This window comes from Plecotus auritus (assembly GCF_963455305.1).
Source record: "Plecotus auritus genome assembly, chromosome: 4".
Classification (NCBI taxonomy): Eukaryota; Metazoa; Chordata; class Mammalia; order Chiroptera; family Vespertilionidae; genus Plecotus; species Plecotus auritus.
In genome coordinates, this window is record NC_137775.1 from 160,439,984 (window position 1) to 160,459,154 (window position 19,171).

The 19,171-nt window shown below is 35.2% G+C and overlaps 1 protein-coding gene across 28 annotated transcripts in view; it reads left to right on the forward strand.

Moving 5' to 3' along the window:
• ADAM22 (ADAM metallopeptidase domain 22) overlaps positions 1-19,171 on the forward strand; it is a 190,466-nt gene that overhangs the window by 154,382 nt on the left and 16,913 nt on the right. For 11 of the 28 annotated variants that reach the window (XM_080664405.1, XM_080664417.1, XM_080664421.1 and 8 more), the window contains exons 24-29: positions 1,749-1,863; positions 3,682-3,772; positions 7,810-7,827; positions 14,188-14,295; positions 16,746-16,846; positions 17,194-17,260. In XM_080664405.1, coding sequence (XP_080520531.1) covers positions 1,749-1,863; positions 3,682-3,772; positions 7,810-7,827; positions 14,188-14,295; positions 16,746-16,846; positions 17,194-17,260 — 500 coding nt within the window. Of the gene's footprint in view, positions 1-1,748; positions 1,864-3,681; positions 3,773-7,809; positions 7,828-14,187; positions 14,383-16,745; positions 16,847-17,193; positions 17,261-17,437; positions 17,621-19,171 lie in introns of those variants that run through there. The other 17 variants (XM_080664395.1, XM_080664419.1, XM_080664414.1 and 14 more) reach the window with 3 other exon arrangements.

Consider the following 19,171-nt stretch of genomic DNA (forward strand, 5'->3'; position numbering starts at 1 on the left):
GATCTCTGTCCTGGAATTGTGAGCCTGCAGTCCTCGTCATTCCATGCATGTCCCCAGGGATATGCCAAGAATTTCCTTAGGGAAGCCTTGCTCTTTTCCACTGGATAGAAATTCTTATTGCACAGGAGAATAGAGAAGGCTTACTAGTATATTAAGTAGCTCTGTTTCTTTAAAGAGCTCTGCTGAGTCTTCTTTCTTTAATAAGAGGATGCTAGGGGGAAATACATTTTGCGTGGACAGTAGAAAAGAATAAAGACATTTTTCTTGGTTATTCATGCTGATGTATTACCATACCTTATTCACCTAGACTTTTAGTACCACCAGACTTAGACCTGCATCATTCATGATATAAATTTTAATCTTGCAAGATAACTATCATCTCTCTCTTAAAATGAGATCAGGTTAGCAAATTATATAAAAGCTTTGTTTTGTTTTGTTTTACAAGACAAAGGCAAGCTTCCCTAAGCTTGAATTTATAGTTATTGAAAAAAGAAAATGGGGGGGGGGGCAGGAAATAAGACACAAGGAAAATAATCTGGGCAGTAAAAAACTTCTTTTAAACCAGAAAAAAATAAAAGACAGTGATGAAATGGGCAATCAAACTCAGGCTTTCTGACTCTATGCCTAAAGCTTTTTCTTCTTGCATATTTGTTAATCTGCAGAAATTTATTTGAGATCTGTAATTTGTTAATTATATTTTTTTTATATTCACCCGAGGATATTTTTCCCATTGATTTTTAGACAGAGTGGAAGGGAGAAAGAAAGGGGGGGTGGTGGGAGAGAGAGAGAAACATCAACATGAGACACATCGATTGGTTGCTTCCCTTACAAGCCTGGACCAGGGCTGGGGATCGAACCCACAACCCTTCGCTCTGCAGACTGACACTCTGAGCAAAACTGGCCAGGGCTGTTAATCATATTTTACCGTTACATTTCGATGTGGATGAATGTCATCCTCTGGAAAATTAGATCAGACAAAAGACAACTACCCAGTGAAAACCTACTGAAGAACTCTGATCTCAAACCCAACTGAATTCTCCCCTACTTGCCACGCCATTTGAAGTTGCTTTAAATTGTAAGATCTAGGTATAGATTTGGTCTCCTAGATCTGTAAATGCAGACAGAATATTATCTGATAATTTTTAAAATTGTGGTGCCATTTTTTATGTGAATTTCCCCCATGTGCTTTGTTTGAGGGAGCTCTTGTTTTCCATGACTGTGAGGGAGCTCATCTCTGTAGCTTGTGTTGAGGTGCCAAGGTTATGGCTTTGTAAAGCTTTCTTCTCAGACCACTGCAACGCATCCGGCTTCCCCTCTTCTTTGTCAGGTTTCTCTTGATCTTGTCTGCTTCCTAAAAGTTGAGTAGTTTAATTATAAAGATTCTTTGGAAGGAAGAAACCTTTGTATTGGATAATTGGACAATGATTTTATTTCTGCTTAGTTTTTAAAATCTCCCTTTTATAAAATTTAAGTTAATGAAATTCAAAACAAGAACTTCACTGATGTTTTTAGACATATACATTTATTTTTCTGTTAAATTTATTATTCCCTTTGGGTCAACTATTGATCTCTTGAAAATATTTTTTAGGTACGTGGGTAAGTAATAAGTAATTAGCATTAGGAAGAAAGTACTGATAATTTTTCAGTCCCATCGAATTCTAGGCATATAATAATTAGAAATTAATGCTTATTGTTCATGCCTCTGCACCAGAGAGCTGACTTTCCCTCTGGATGATTTTGGATTTCAGGTTTGCAGTAATGAGCTAAAGTGTGTGTGTAACATGCACTGGACCGGTGCTGACTGCAGCACTTACTTCCCTCTCAACGATGATGAAAAGACCGGTATAACTCTGTCTGGCAACGGTAGGTCCTGAACTTGGTACCATTATGTAGCCTTTATACACAAGGAAGGAGAACACTGCCCTTCAGATAGTTTCATTTGGATTATTGTTATCAGTCAAATATCAATTAAATCCAGACAATAATGAATTATAATATGCAGCTAGGCCCACATTGTGAAACTGATCATTTCCAGTAACTTGTAATGATATGTAATATTGAATTTAGTGTTCAGACTGAGATTTCTTTTTCAAATTTTGTGCAGTACTTGTTTGGTGATGACAACAAACCTTACCATGTTTTTTTAATTAAGAAAGTAGTCATAGCCCTAACCAGTTTGGCTCAGTGGATAGAGCGTCGGCCTGCGGACTAAAGGGTCCCAGGTTCGATTCCGGTCAAGGGCATGTACCTTGGTTGCCGGCACATCCCCAGTGGGAGGTGTGCAGGAGGCAGCTGATGGATGTTTCTTTCTCATTAATGTATCTAACTCTCTATCCTTCTCCCTTCCTCTCTGTAAAAAATCAATAAGATATTTATATAAAAAAAAGAAAGTAGTCATACTTAACTGTCTGAATTTAAAAGAATAATTTTATATTTGGGGACTGAATAAATAAGAAAAGAAATAGAATTGATTTTTAAAATTTTTGTTGACTTTAAAAAAATTACCTTTATTGTTGAAAGTATTACAAATGTCCAAATTTTGTTTAACTTTAATATTTTTTTATTATAGATTCTCATTTGTCTTCAACCTCAGTTCTGTAGCCTGAACTGTGTGTAATTCTAGAACTAGTAACCATGGCCAGAGTGTCTGGAAAGGGTTTATGGACATGGGTCAGAAATAATAGGTGCAGTTCTAAAAGCTAGAGTGACCCAAATGGATTAAAGAATGCTCAAATCCTGAAACAAGTTCATCTCCAAAGGATGAGAAAAAAGGTTCATTCTGACCATACAGACAGGTTAAAAATCTTAGCCAATGTGACTTTAATCATAAAGTTTAGAATAATTAGGAGTTTGGTATACGCCCTAGCCAGTTTGACTCAGTGGATAGAATACTGGCCCAGGGACTGAAGGGTCTCAGATTTGATTCCGGTCAAGGGCATGTACTTTGGTTGCAGGCTCCATCCCCCGCCCCAGTTGGACGGTTCTGGAGGCAACCAATTGACCTGTCTCTCTCACATCGATGTTTTTCTCTCTTGGGTCTCTCCCTCCCCCTTCCACCCTCTCTAGAAATCAATGGAGAAATATCCTCGAGTGAGGATTGAAAAAAAGGAGTTTGGTACCTGTAGTCTTAGCAATGGTAGTGTGGAGCTTGTTCCAGCAGTTAATGCAGAGATGCTGCTATTCAGGTCCATAGACTTAAGTTACTTGTCAAAAGTCACACCATTACTTAGAAATAATCAGGGCAAGAATTGGAAGATACATAATATTGACGCATATTGCTAAGTTATGGTTGATTTTTCTTTCCTTTAAAAAATACCTACTTTAGCCCTAACTGGTTTGGCTCAGTGGATAGAGCGTCAGCCTGCGGACTGAAGGGTCCCAGGTTCGATTCCGGTCAAGGGCATGTACCTTGGTTGCGGGCACGTCCCCATTAGGGAGTGTGCGGGAGGCAGCTGATTGATCTTTCTCTCTCATCGATGTTTCTGACTCTCTATCCCTCTCCCTTCTTCTCTGTAAAAAATCAATAAAATATATTTAAAAAAAAATACCTACTTTAAAAATATCTTAAAATAAAGTTGTTGGTGTGAGGATTACAAATCTGGAGAATAAATTCCTGAAAGAATTTTATATCAAAATTTCAACCCCAGAGATTGATTTTCATTGTTCCTTTTTTCTCTCCAGGTGTTGCTGGTACCAATATCATAATAGGCATAATTGCTGGCACCATTTTAGTGTTGGCCCTCATATTAGGAATGACTGCATGGGGTTATAAGTAAGTGAAACATCTCAGCATTTTTACTATCAAAATATACTTTAAAACATTTTGTTCAAGAGAATTAAACACCTATAAAGTTTTGTGTCGGTGAAAATCAATGGGGCTCAATATTCAATCAATGATTGTACTTGGCATGATTCGAGGTGATAATAATTTATCATTGTTTGTTTTTAGAATTTGAGATAACTCCCATCTGTTCTAAAAGTACTGAATATTGTCTTAAAACCATTATGTGAGCCTGGCTGGTGTAGCTCAGTGGTTGAGCATTGACCTATGAACCAGGAGGTCGCTGTTCAATTTCCGGTCAGGACACATGCCTGAGTTTTGGGCTCGATCCTCAGGGATGGGGGCTTGCAGGAGGAGGCAGCCCACCAGTGATTCTCTCTCATCATTGATGTTTCTATATCTCTCCCTCTCTGAAATCAGTAAAAATATATTTAAAAAAAAACCATTATGTGAAGTAAAATCAGTCTAAATTATGTCTTACACAGAAGTTGTGTTGGTTTACTCTTTGAGTGACATAGGTTCTCTCTTGACTTAAACCATACCCAGAAATCTAGGCAAGATTGTCAATTAGAGAGCACAGTGCTTTAATAATAACAGTCATAGTAACAAGAGCAGCAGCCACAGATCTGATACTGAGCGCTTGCGATGGCCGTGCCTTGGGCTGAGGGCAAAACCTTTTCATCTGCACAGCCAGTATAAAGGAGACACTATTTGTTGGTGGGTGTTTTTGTGTGAAGAAAAGACTGCTTAGAGATGTTTGTTAAAACTGAAATTCAACTTTAAGTTATAGTTTTTAAAAGCCCAATTCCTTCCTTACACGTCAAAGTTCGCCTTGCAGTTTTTTTTTTTTTGGTTCAATTTATAAAGTTTTAAAACTTATGCCATATAATTTTTGAAAATCAGATGCCCTTAAGCATTTAGCTAAGTAAATGTCTTCAAATATTCCAAACATTTACATATTCAATATGTTCCATTTACTTAAGTACTTCAATCTTATGATGTGAAAACTGTCCTTAATATTCAAATAATTTATTTAATTTTAATAAATTAAAACTTAAACAAGGTGAACCCTAAGTTCTCTTTAATATTTCAGCTTAAAGTTCACAGTTCTGCTGATTCTGGTGATATATCAGCTCCCGGCCCTGGAGTGTCTCCATTTGTGAGTCCTGTGACTTTTGCTGGGCACTCTGTGCATTACCTTACTTTACAGCATTTCCCCTCACAGACCAAACTTAGTTCAGTAAAGACTTGGGAATTAGAATATTTCAGGCTTTAAAATTCCTCCAAAGCTTTCAATAGACTAGGCCAGTGGTCGGCAAACTCATTAGTCAACAGAGCCAAATATCAACAGTACAACGATCGAAATTTCTTTTGAGAGCCAAATTTTTTAAACTTAAACTTCTTCTAACGCCACTTCTTCAAAATAGACTCGCCCAGGCCGTGGTATTTTGTGGAAGAGCCACACTCAAGGGGCCAAAGAGCCGCATGTGGCTCAAGAGCCATAGTTTGCTGACCACGGGACTAGGCACTATGTAATTGTTTGCTGTTATTATTAGCACCTGGCATGATCTTAAACCAGCTGAATTTAAGGGAATACCTTTAAAAGTGTACGTGGCTGCTGCTTGTGGTGAGGTCTGAACCCTGAAGGAGTTTCTTGGACTGAAACAGGAGAGTGGTTAGTTTGTTTGCTGCAAGCATTAAAATACAGAAAGCCATTTGACGAGGGCATTATTAACGTAGCACATACAGCATAGTAACGTTTAGCATAGCAAGCAAGGAGACACAGCATAATAGTAATGGTTTGCCCTGATTAAGTGAATATCTCACTCTGTACCAGCTCGGAAATGCTCAATACCTCTGGGCCTCTTTGATGTGCAGGTCATTAGGTGTATTGTATACTTAACTTGCACAGGCTGATTTCAGCATAACATTGGAGTTATAAGGTTATAGTCCAAAAGGAAGGCTTTTCTGAATATTGTTTGATCTTCCCTCACACCTCAGGTGAATTAACTCCATCTTGGAGCTACACAATATCCTTGACTTGCCTGATGCAAGACTTATGTAGTAATTGCCATCACAAGTGTTGTTTTGAAGTAGCTCAGTGGTTTCATTTTCATGTGAAAGAGGAAGCGAAATTGTTAGTTCTGTATTGTGTGATTTTCTGCCACCTACTGATGCAAGTTGTTATTTCATTTTTAATACATTCTTAATATTTTGTATTGATTTGAGAGAGAAACATTTTATTGATGTGAGAGAGAAACATTGATCAGTTGCCTCCCACACATGCCCCGACTTGAGATCGAACCCACAACCTGGCTATGTGCCCTGACCAGAAATCAAACCTGTCACTTTTTGCTGTACGGGATGATGCTCCAATCAAGTGAGCCACACCAGCCAGGACAATATTTCATTTGTAGAATCTTGGAAAAAATAACCTTTCAGAAAATACGAAATCCTAAACATCTTCTATTGCTAATAAGATGACCTGTGCTCACTTATGTTAATGATTAGAATTAAAAGTACTTCTTTCTGTATATCATTTCTTATTTTTATGAAAATTTTTGAAGTGTCATTGTTTTTATTTCTAAATATATGTACTTTGCAGATTCATTAAGGAAAAAGAAATTTTTTCTGTACTGCAGTATCGTCTTCATAAATAATTTGAACCTACATGATGAAAATTTTAATGTTACTAAACTTATAAATAATATGTTTAAAAATAGAATAAGAATGTAGAAAATGTTAATACAGAAATTAATTTTATTAATATGATGTTCCACATATTCTATTTCAAATTCAAAAAATGGATTTAGGACCCGAGAGCTCATTTATTTTCTCATTAATCCTTCCAGTTAAACTTTCTACCCCTTATTCAAGCCTTAGAGTGAGTCGGGAAATAGCAGAATAGGAAATAAGGAATACCCATTGGAAACTGGGGGACCACTCAGATAATCAGACTGAGAGACTATAATGTAAAATATGTTGAACAAAAAGATTCAGGGCTTATATTTCCCCCCATCTAATGGTTTCAGGAATGAAAAATAGTAACTAATTGGCACTTTTAACCTCATTAGCTCATTATTAAACGAGATACTTTTTGGGCACACGGAATAGATCGGCAGGTAACGGTGCTCCAAACAAAATCCATGAGGAAACATTTGCTTGACCTTGGAGGAAGGAGCCCACTATTCAGTTGGTTGACTTTTCTAATTTGTCCTCAAAATATTAACACCTAATTAGGTCATGATAGAAAATTGTAAATTAACTCTTTTGAGTTAAGAGTTAAAAGTCACTGGTGCCTTAATACCACATCCCCTAGAACACATTTTTTAAGATTGGCTTATTTTAAAACTCATGTAACTTTATTGTAGTATATGAACATGTAAAATACAGGAGACTAACCTTTGAACACAGTATTTCTAATGTGAGGCTCGTGAGTAAGTAGTAATAATCTAGGAGGCCCATAACAGCTGTGAATTAACTCACTCTGATTTATCACACATGATGAAATAAAATGTTTTAGAGTCCACTGACGTTCTCCTACTTTAAATCCTGAGGTATAGCTTTAGTTTGGGTATATATTGTATCTAAAAAAGAATGGATTATGATGTTTATTTTTTAAAACAATTTTACATAAGTAACTTGATTACTTAATTTTATTATTTAAAGCAATATACACATCTGAAAACCTGTATTTGAAACAGGGTTGACTTTAGAACATTATTAAATACAGTATTTAATATGATGCAATCAGTATTGAGAAAAGTTACTCTTTAATAGCTGAAGTTTTTATGTTTTAAAAATAGTTATTTGAAAATATTGTATTCTTTGGTGTCTCTTCTCCTAAAGATAACTGAAATGTGTGTTTTTGTGACTTTGGATTCCCTGATTTAACTCTGCTAGTCAGAATCCTATAATGGAGACCTTTCAATGAATGCTAGAGCTTTTATGTTTAATGCTCTCTCTTAATGTACTTTTGTAGGTAATTAATTCTTTTTTTCCCCCTCTCTCTACTTGTCCATGAAAAGAAACTATCGAGAACAGAGGTATGTGATGAGAATAATCAACATACAACTGAAAGTTTTAAATCCTATTCGCATATTTGGAATTCATACATGCAATTATAAGTCAGGTTTACTTTTTTTATGCTGTAGTAGTCATACACTAATCTTGATTTTTCATGACCTTAAAATGATAATTTTAATAATGGCACTGTGAAATGTATTAATTTTAAAATATTATTTAATTTTAATTTTTTTTTCATCCAGCAATATTACAATTATTTGTGTTACTTTTATAGTAATCTATGGGGAAATGGATTTTTTTTCCTTCTAAAACAAGTGTCCTCTATGTTAAGGTATCACCATTTACATTAATTAGCTTTCCTTCATGTTTATAACGCTATTATTGCCTAGTACTTTCGGAGGGGATTTACTGTTTATTCGTTACTGTTGTTATATCAGTAACTTCCACCCACAAGTGATACAGTTTCTATGGCCACAGTGTTGTGATCAGGAGAATGTCCTGGCATGTAATGAGCCTGTTTAATCTCTGCATAAGAAAATATTTTTGTACGGAATAGATAATTTTACAGGTAGTTAAAGAAATGCTTTGCATAGTTGGAATCTGATTGTCTAGTGTACTTTTTTTTTAAATGAAAAAAGCCCATAGTCAGGCACCCCATTCATCCATATCTTAAAATCTATGTTAATCTACAGCATAAAAAGGGATACAAAGAATTTCTATAGTTCTGTAAGAATTTATTTTTTAAATAAATCTAAGTTAGCTCATATTGAGTACACCCTTTTCATTTTAAAAAGTACTAATGCTGTTAGCTATTGATACAAAATGAAATATCTTGGAAATTGATAGCCCAGAGCAGGTCTTGTACATCAGAGAGTTACTAGTTTTGTACTCAAGATATCTTTGCAGATTACTACTTCCTTAGCTTTTCTTACTGTTTTATTAAATGCCTGTGGCTGATTAGGAATAAGATGTAATAAACATGGCAAGACTTCTTCAGGCCCAACCACAGCTTCCATTTTTTCACAAGTGAAAATTGTAAACTTTACCCTCTCTTTCCTTCCATGTTGTAATTTAAAATTTCTATAAGGTTAGCCATAAGTATCTACAGAGTCTCCATAAATAAATGGTGCCCACAGGGTACTAACTGAGATCCTGGTCAGTTAACATCGGTATAGAAAAAAAAAATTGACCTTGCCCTGGAGTTACTAACTCCTTATGAATGCAAAAAGTAAAACAGGCAAAATGAAATTGTATTAATTTAATAAGTTGAATTAAAATTTAAAAACAATTAGATTTTTCTGTGCCATGTTTTAAAACTCTTGTGTGTTGAAACACTGGAGAAGAGCTGGAGCCATTTAAGCTTTCTGTTGAGTAGAAGTTGATCATCATATCAGAAATCTAAGTTTAGTGGCTTTCTTCAGGGAAAAACAGAATTAGGCTAACTAGACAAAAAATTGATGATTCAACTCCATTTCTGTAGGAGCTAAAGCTGTAATGTGATTTAATATTGCTGACTATATAAAAGGGAAAGTAAAGTGCTCCAAGATGTGTCCTCACCAGGGACACTGTCCAGAATAAAGGAGTTGTCCACAGTACACACACAAAAAAAAGATGAATATGTAAAGCTGTGCACCAGTCTTATTCTCACTCAATATATGCATAGGTACAGTTAAGGAGATGTTTACACTAAGACTCTGTGTACTTGGTATGGTTTCATGTCTGTTGGTAGTACTGATCATCGTTTTCTCAATCTGGCTCCTCTTTCAGAATCTAGTTTATGTTTTAAACTAGATTTAAATAACATCTTAAGCAGATATTTATTTTATACATTTTGATTTGTTTTAACACAACCTTTACTTTTTTCTGCCCTTGTCCATAGCTAATGATTATTGGGTTTGTACAATAATTCTCACAGTGGAGGAGTAGCAGAATGGACTTTAGATCAGGAAGCCGTGAATGTATAAATACCTTCTGAAGGATTTTTCTTTTTGAGAATATATGTTAAGTGATTATAAAGAAAGTAGAAAGGCCAATGGACAAAGGCATGCATTAAGAAATTTACAGTCTTGTAAAAATATCTTCAGATACTCAAATAAAGATGTGCCCGGTTTCAAAGGATGCCAAGAAGTAGAAATAAGAATTTTGAGTTGTCCTTGCCTTTAAATTGAGTTTTTCTTTGAGGTTCCATGGTAAGAGGACCAATTGACAAGGAATCAGATACCTACTTGCTAGTATGTGGTGTTGAGAAATCACTTAAACTTTCCTCAACTCTCAAACCAGATAGAGTTCTTTGTAATCTGTAAAGCATTATGGTAAGGGAAGTTACTAGTATGTGGTCTCTGAAGACTTTGTGTTATTCTGATCTTCAAATGAAAGAGATGGATGTGGTTCTCAGAGAGGAAGGCAGCATTCATCGACATAAGCGAGCCCAGCACATACTGGTTAAGCTGGTGAAAGAATTGATGAACATAAAAGTTTGCTTTGACACTAAATGCAAGACCATATTAAATAGGTAGCCAGTTATCAGATTTATATTAATTACATAATGGCTCAGAAATGCCAAATTGGGCATAACTTTCAAAATATTGGAGAGGTCAGGCAAGTAATTCTGTGAAGATAAGCTAATAAATTTTTCCTCTGAGAACATGTCCTCATGGTTTTCATTATAGGAAGGAATTTGTGATAGATTTAATTGCAGGTCTGATGAAAAGATAAGAAGCAAGCCCATTTCTTTTTCCTTTTTGTCTACAAATGGCTTAATGGAATATAAAAGCTCCATTCTGGGACAGAGTGGAGTCAGAAGCCCATACACGAATGACATCACTTTAAACCTGCCAGGGTCATATTGTGAAGGGTAGAACCATGGAGCCTAGGAGCCAGGGAGAGTTCTTATACATCCTGTAGTTAGAAGGATGCCTATTGGTTGGTCCTTTTCTTTAAAGTCATCAGGGAAGAAGGCCTCCATGATTTTTTCAGCTGATGCTGTTGCATATACTTTAGCATAATTGCTTTAGGACTTAGCAGCTGTACACTTTATAACAAGAATTATAAGTTTGAGTTTCAGTTTTCAAGCATATTTGCAAATAGCAATAGAATAAGAAAACATCAGTTGAACTTGGATTTATAAGACATCTATATTCAGCTTAAATATTATCTTTCTTTGTCTGAAATGAACACACATCATTATGATTGAGGCGAAATAGAATGAACAATTAGATCATGTGTTACTGCTCTATGCCTTCAGCAGAAATGCCCTTCCCCACTTCTTTTCTCTCACACCTATTTTAGCCACTTTGTTTTCTGCTTGTGAACGTCCCTCCTTTTTTCAAGCCTTTCTTGGTTTGTTTTTATATTATTATTTCAATGACAGTCATGCATCTGTCAGTGTGACTTGGTACACATTACACAATATTTTTAAAAACAGTAAAGTAATCATTTCAATGACAGACAGTCCAGACACTGACAAAGCACTGGAGAAATGCCTCCTTCAGGATTAAGGTTAAGATTTAATTAAAACATTTTTCATTGTATTCTCATTTGGAAAATGTGCAAGAATTATTAAATTAAATACTATGGTTCAATGGACCCTTTTACGAAAGATCAGACTTCCCTCACAATTCTTTTTTGAGTAAAAAGAATTTACTTAAATAAGCTTTTATTTTCTTTTGGTCATTATTTATTTTAAAAATTCATGCACACATCTAAGATATTTACATATGACATGGGAAATATGATGTACTTTTCCTATTGTAAAACTTAGCACTGGTCAGGCCACCTAAGGTGATATTCAAGTCACTGCTAGATTCCAAAATTCTATGAAACCACCAAAATTTAGGAAGAAAGACACAAAGACTAGAAAAATAAATTCAATTTAAAGAGATCATTAAGTTGGTCATTTATTATCTTTTATAACAAATGATGAAATGTTATTTTCTTGATCATGGGGACCTGATATTCTCTATCTTCACTAAAGGTTAAACAAGAAGATATAGATTTGTTATAATATATAATGGATATTTAAAAAGGGTCCATTTCTAGACCGTGAAAGGTGTTCAATTTTATGCTTGAGATCTTTAACAAAATTAATAATCATTAACATTTTTATGTATTTACTATGTGAAGAAAGTTACATGTATTACTAATGGAATTTTAAGAATGCAAAGTAGTTTCTGTATTTTGAAATAGCTAAGAATATGATCTGCCTGGGTGAAAAAACAAGCTGTCCCAGAAATTCATTGAACTTAAACTCCCTCCCAGCCTTCTGACTGAAAAGCACAGTTTACGATATGTTTAGCATGTAAGATGTTTGTACACTATGCAAAAGAAGAGTATGTACTGCACAGAAATTACTGAAGGAGTGGTAAAACATGCTCAGTTAAAAAAATAAAACCTGGGTCCCATCCATTGTTAGACGTAGTAATCCATTTAATCCTGTGCTATCAGCTAAGGAGGCCTTGGTAAATGCCTAAGTGCCAGAGACATGCAAGGAGAAGGTAATTTGGGGGAATTAATGGGAAAGGTCAAGTGTAGTTGGAACTTGTCTTTATTTAATTTGAATTTAGTGAGCTACATCTCATCAGCTTAGAAAGATTATCATTAAAGGTAATAATGACAAACATGAGTTGTTAAGCATAAAGATTATTATTGGAAATGTGATGTTGAGGGGATATTCTCTGGAATTTCTTTATAAATATTAATATGATTCAAAAGGCAACATAGAGAACTTTGATTTTATTGAGAGCATTTTTTAAGCATTGATAGACAATTTTACTGATGCACAGCAAGAAAGAAAATATAATTGCAGAGATTAAAGATCTCTTGCATAAGAAGATATATTATTTGTCTTATATTATTAACACTATAAATGTGGAAGAATTGTATTATATTTTCAATAAAATTAATGTTTCATAATGTACTGGGAAACAGGAAGATTAAAATTATGAGCTGAAGTAACTTAAAGGGTTAAAAATATTTTGAAGGATTATGTATCAAAGAATTAAAGATAAAATTAGTCTTATAAATTTAATGAGGAATTCTTTCTTTCAAGGGGAGGAGTAGATTTAATTTCACAAATTAATATATCTACTTTATGTCAGAAAATCTTTAGATCTGTAGAGATGTATGAATACATATATAGGATTGAAATAATATGAGTGAGGATATTTGGTACTTTAGAAGAGTGAATGACCAAGTACTTCAAACATTTGAAGCAGTGTTTGCATAAGGAAGCAAACACCTGAAAGTGGTATATTTTGGATAGAATTTAGCATCAGCAAGTAATCATGATTAGCATGGTAACTAAGGAATAACCAAATGAGAAAAGGAGTTAGCAAATGTGCACCATTGTTGGAGACCTTTTTCAGAACAGCTCTGTTTGAAATTCTCTATCCAACGCTAGTCCAACAATAGTACTGAATGGAACTGAATCAAGTGTTTTATTCAGTTGGCTGCTCGTGGGCCAGGCACTGGCAAATGATTAGATTAACTACTGAGGAAGGGGGCCGATTAGGTAGTCCGATCTGAAGTTTTTCACCCTACCCCTTCAGACAGAGGAAGTAATAGGAATCTGTTCCAACCTTCGTTAATTAATCACCAGAGCGAGTAGAGTCAATAACAGGGCAGATTTCCCCCTGTTGCACTCCTACAGTGGAGATAGAGAACCGAGGTCACCCACAACCACCTACAATTATCCTTCCATCATTTCATCAAGATTCGGTTATTTTTCAACCCTTTCTTCCTCTTGCTAAATTATCTTCCTTTACATATCCTACTGTGCAGCTATAGAATTATATGTTTGACTCACCTTTGAATCTTTTTCAACTTCTTCATATGTTTGTGCAATCAACAGTGAAGTTCCAAATTGAACAGAGACCTTGAATAAGAGTTTATTTGGATTAAGTTATAGAATATAGCTTAGAAATCCATCTAGTTTTTTAAAGACCAATCAAGGGTACTTTATATAATGTTTAGAAATCATGAATAGTTTATTCACCATGGTGAAAAAAAACGATGCCTTATCCGGGCAAGGACTGTCTGTCCAACACGGCTCCTTTGGCACCATTTTTTTGTTTTTAAAGACAAAAGCTGCAGGGAACACCCTAAGTATAGTGAATTGACAATGAAAAACTTCATCTTTCTATATTTTCCCCCTAAAGCAAAGCTTTATTCATTCAGACTGTAAAGGCTTCAGCAACTGCATTTCTGATCTTTAGGAGGACCTGAACTTGTCACATGTATGAATAATCTCATGTGTTGTTACGGATTTGACTCATGTAGATCATTATCCCTCCCTCTTTTTTTCCTGAGATAATATTTGTATATGTCTGTGTTCATGTGTGCGTGTCTTGTTTTCTGACTCTGAAATGTTTATTGTGCCTTAGACAGTTACCCCAGGGAGATTATGTAAAAAAGCCTGGAGATGGCGACTCTTTTTATAGCGACATTCCTCCTGGAGTCAGCACAAACTCAGCATCTAGTTCTAAGAAGAGGTCTGCTTTTCTGTCGCATTTTCAGATTTCTACCTGTTCCATCACACATTATTCCATTAGTCAGAACATTTCATTATTTTGCAGCAGGTTTGATTACTTCTTCCTTCTTTCTTGAATGTTAAAAAAAAATAGTATCCTTTGTTCTTTGATTACTCGGATTCAGAATGCCATATGCTCAGAACCACTTGTTTAACAAATCAGACCGGAAATCCAAACAAAACAAAACAAAACAAATAATGTTAAATCTATATAAAAACCCTACAGCTTTCCAATCTTGCTCTTTATATGGCTTAAGAAACTATATTTAGTATCCTACCATATTTTAAATGGTGAGCTTTATGTCATGTTTGGTAGTCAAAGAAAAAGGTTACTGTCATGCTTCGATAAAGCAGCTGTTAAAATAAGTTGGTAATATGAATGCTGTGTTGACTATTTTTTTAATTGTAAATCTATCAAAGCTAAGCTTGCTGTGAAAAAAAAGACCGCTTCTCTGTGAATCATATATTTGAATATTATGATTTTGCCTTTTATGCCTGGAATGATTATTTCTAGACTTTATGACTTAGAGCTTGGTTGCCAGTTAAATTTAAGTATATTTAATGCTTTAAGTCCTATAATATTGTGGATGGGATTAAGATATTATTTATATGTCTTAAACTTTGATGCTATATTTTTGCTCCAGGAACTTAAGGTATATGACACAATTTAGAATTCTGCATGCTTTATAATTGCTTAATAAAATAAACTGATAGCAGAAATAAATAGGTGGGATGTTTTAGGAAAGAAGACGTTCATTGAAAGACGCTAAAATCTTCCTGTGGAGAATTTTTTTTTCAATTGTTGGTAGGGGTATAATATATAGAAAAAAAAGATTGATAGCCCCAATTATTATTTTGGGCATAGTAGTAACTTTGTAGATTGAAAGGTAAATTGCTAGTTTATGGAAAAGAAGCATGATCTCTCCTGGAGTTCTAAAAAGAGTGAATCATCTGTAAAAAGTCTACAGTGGATTTCACTCTTTATAAATAATCAGGAAGGACAGTCAAAGACATTGCGGAGATCGGGGAACTCCACCTTGTGTGGAACTATCTTAAGCGTCAAAGGGTGTTTTTACTAAGGAAGCACAGCTTAAAATAAAAGTAAAAATACTGTGTTTTTTTTCACAAGTACATTTCTACGGAAGGATGTTAAAAATTTATTCTTTTAATTTATTGGGGGCTTTCTGAGTAAGAGAATAAGATTTACTTAAATTCTCTCAGCACGTAAACTTTTTTCTCAGTCAAATACTTAATGTTAAAGTAAATAATATGGTAAATAAGTGGAGAAATCAATGGGTCCCAGTAGAAATTTTGTTGTCCTGTACAAAAGGGGCATCATTCTTAACCAGCAAATGATGTTAAAAAAGTTCCAATCTAGGGAATTCATATATAATAATTGTGTCAATTTATTTTTATTCAATGGAAGAAAGTTCCTTATAAAATAGGCATTATTAGCATTAACTGGAATACTATGTGGAAAAGATTTTAAGTATAATGCTATTTTCTACGGTAGCTCAAGAAGGGTTTGAAGTATTAACTTGAATCATTCCCAGATTTTAGCAAAATCTCAAGGGGTTATGACTTTTAGGCAGTTAAAAATAGTACCAGATTATGTGGCTTCTCCTAAGTATATGTAGTTTGTTAAAATACTTTTCTTGTGTGGTTCAAGGTAGGTGTGGACATCTTGCTTCTTGTAGACAATCCCTTTAAAGACGCCAGGACAATTCATCTAAATAGCAGAAGGGCTTCATGGTGCATGGGCTTTGTGAGAGACACTCCCACAACAATCACATGACTCGGTTCACTGACCGGGCAGTTAACTAACAGTTAACACTCATTGGACAGTTAACTACACTTTGGGGGTGCCATGTATGTGGAGAAAATGCCAATTCTCAGAAAATAATTTTATTGTTTGTTTTTTTAAAAAAAACTAAGTATTACTCTGATAAAGTTTAGCCAGGTTAAATAGAACAAATCTTAATGAAATCTCTTGGAAGTCCATGTTCTCATAATATTTGAATGGAAACCATTGCTTTACAATTAAGAAACATCTATGGTGGGACCTCATTACAACTCTGCTACTTGGGTTGTATAACCGAAATATGTAGTGAATTTGCTCTATGTAGTGTTTGTGCTCTGGGGAGTGTAATTGACTTGCGTTGTATCCTGATGCTTTCCAGTGATAAACTGTTGTAATGGGGTTCCATTGTATTTGACTTTTCTTAAATTGAATGTTGTGTAATTTTGCCTTTTTCATGAAGATGTTCATGTTCTGTTCATTCTTTCATTTTAGATTTTTTTTTCTTTCTTGATTTATTTAACACACAGCAACGCTTAGAAGTTTTGCTTAATGATTTCTAAACATGCATTTGATTATATTTTTGCACAACATATACCCATTTTCAATTTCAGGTCAAACGGACTCTCTCATTCTTGGAGTGAAAGGATTCCAGACACAAAGCATATTTCAGACATCTGTGAAAATGGGCGACCTCGAAGTAACTCTTGGCAAGGTACAGGGTGGCATTCTGAACCCATCTGTCCCCCTAACCCAAATTCTATATTCTGTGGTTCCTGGTTGTAAAGACTTGTTCTTTTCTGTAAGCTGTTTAGCTCTTCTCCCAGTAGAGAAAGGGCATTTATTATGAGTTCAGTTCCTTTTTTTCTTGGATGGGAAATGAGAGGATTTGAAAGCACCAGTGCACTAGACACCTTGGGATGGTTGTACAGAGCTGTAAAGCCCTGTGTTCTGGGTGATGCTGACGGTAAATGACACTCACTTGAAATACGATGTAATTAAACATATGGTGGTATTTTTATTATTTGTATTCAAATCTAGCTATAAACTATCTTTTTTCAGGTAATGTGGGAGGCAACAGAAAGAAAATCAGAGGCAAAAGATTTAGACCTCGGTCTAATTCCACTGAGTAAGTCTGCACGTCTCCTGGAAAAAGGCTGTCATCCAAGGTCCTGTGCAGTTAGTGTGGAAAGTTAATTCACCAGCTCGGCAGAGAACTGTAAACCAGGCCTCTGGTCTTGGTTTTGTCTCTTCAATTCCTTTTTTGCCGTTTTAAAATTAACCATGGCTTTTCTCTTTCACATAGGCATCTCCGCAACGGTGCCCAAAGCAATATTCACTGACAGTGCGGGGTCTGGCCCTCGCTGCAGGCTTTTTCTCCAGTTCCCTGCCATTGTGGTGTCTTGGTTGCGTTTGAAGGGAATTTGGATAACATTCCTTTCTTCTCATCCCCTGGGGTCCAACCATTTCAGAGGGGTCACCCTTCCTCTCCCCAGTATTCACACAGCCTAGAAGCATCGGGGGAAATTCCCACCGTCCTAGAGCGTGGTACTGCTCACTGGGTGACGCCGCCCTCCCAGGCTTCCTGGCTGCTCTCTAAGCATTCTCTCAGACTAATGGGATTCCTTTCCCTTTCAAATTTTTCTTCCCGGGACATTTATAAGGGCATTTACCTAAACTTGCTCTTTAACGGAATCATTGTCACTAAATGCAACACTATCCATTTTGAAGGATAGCCACATTTTTTTTTTTTTTAAACTGGGGATGGGATCTGAAGTTACATTTAAGTCATTCATAATGAGTTAAACACATTTTTGTATTTGCTTCTTTCTCCACTGAATAAAGTACAAGCAAAACTAAGCTTCCCTAAACCCCATGGAATAAAACACATCCTGGCTCTGCTTTTGGATCTTGCCACCTGGTTTTAATTAACCATGTTTTTTTGATCCATTTAATTTTTTTTTTTTACTGATATCTCAGTTCAGTGCTAGTTATTCCTCCCAGGATCTCTGTTGCTTCTTTATGACTTCAATATTTTAAAAAATGAAGAGCAGGTACTGGTTAACTGCTTCTCAGAAACTTATGTTAGCTTTTCCATCGTATACCCTGCCTTTTTCAGTCCAGGACAATAACATTGCCCTGAAATTTGGACCTTCCTGCTGATAGTATTGTCTTGTAAGTGGCTTGTCAAAGTTTACTAGAGGATATTTTACCATAGAAACAATAGATAGGTTCAAGTGATACCATTGCATGGTCCAGAATGGCATCATAGAACTCCATCATAAATAACTAATCTGTTAGAGTTTATCTTATACATCCCCAAAGTGCTTGGATGCTTTAGGACTCATTGTGGATAAACTCTTCTTGGAATGTTCTTTGATTTATTTTGCATGAGGTCACCTGGTAAAGAGCTCCTTAACTTATCCCAGTGGCTCACAGAAGTATAGATAAAATTGCAAAATGTTCTTCAGAACTTCCTACTGTTTAGTTTTCTAACAGTATTTCATATAACGATGCTTTGAAAACTCAAGTGACTAAGAAAAAAAGATCCAACGTTATTTTAAAACTATGAATTTAAGACCCAAAGAATACTTGGTGTTGAGCAAGATTCATAACAGTGTTTTTTAGAGTGATCACTTATTTTTACAATTTTTTCTGTAAAATTCCCACTCGCATCATATGATAAATACTGTACTGCTAGCTTGCCCTTGAGAAATCTTGCCTGTGAGATAATTCAGTTATAAAACATTTAACAAAAGATCATAATGGAATTATCTTTATGAAGAAGAAATATAAAGGATTCCCTCAGATTTTTCAGACTTTCTAGATTTGGGTTACGTGTCTCATGTTACCTAAATGGAGCCAAGTCTGTGAAGCTGACCATACACCTTATTGTACAGGCACTATACTGCATACATATTTTTTCTTAGAAGGAATACTAATACATAGCATATCAAGAATTGACAAGTTTTTTTTAATACTTTCCATATTTGTTAAATAATCCCATTTGCCTCTGATATAACAACATCATTTGTATGAC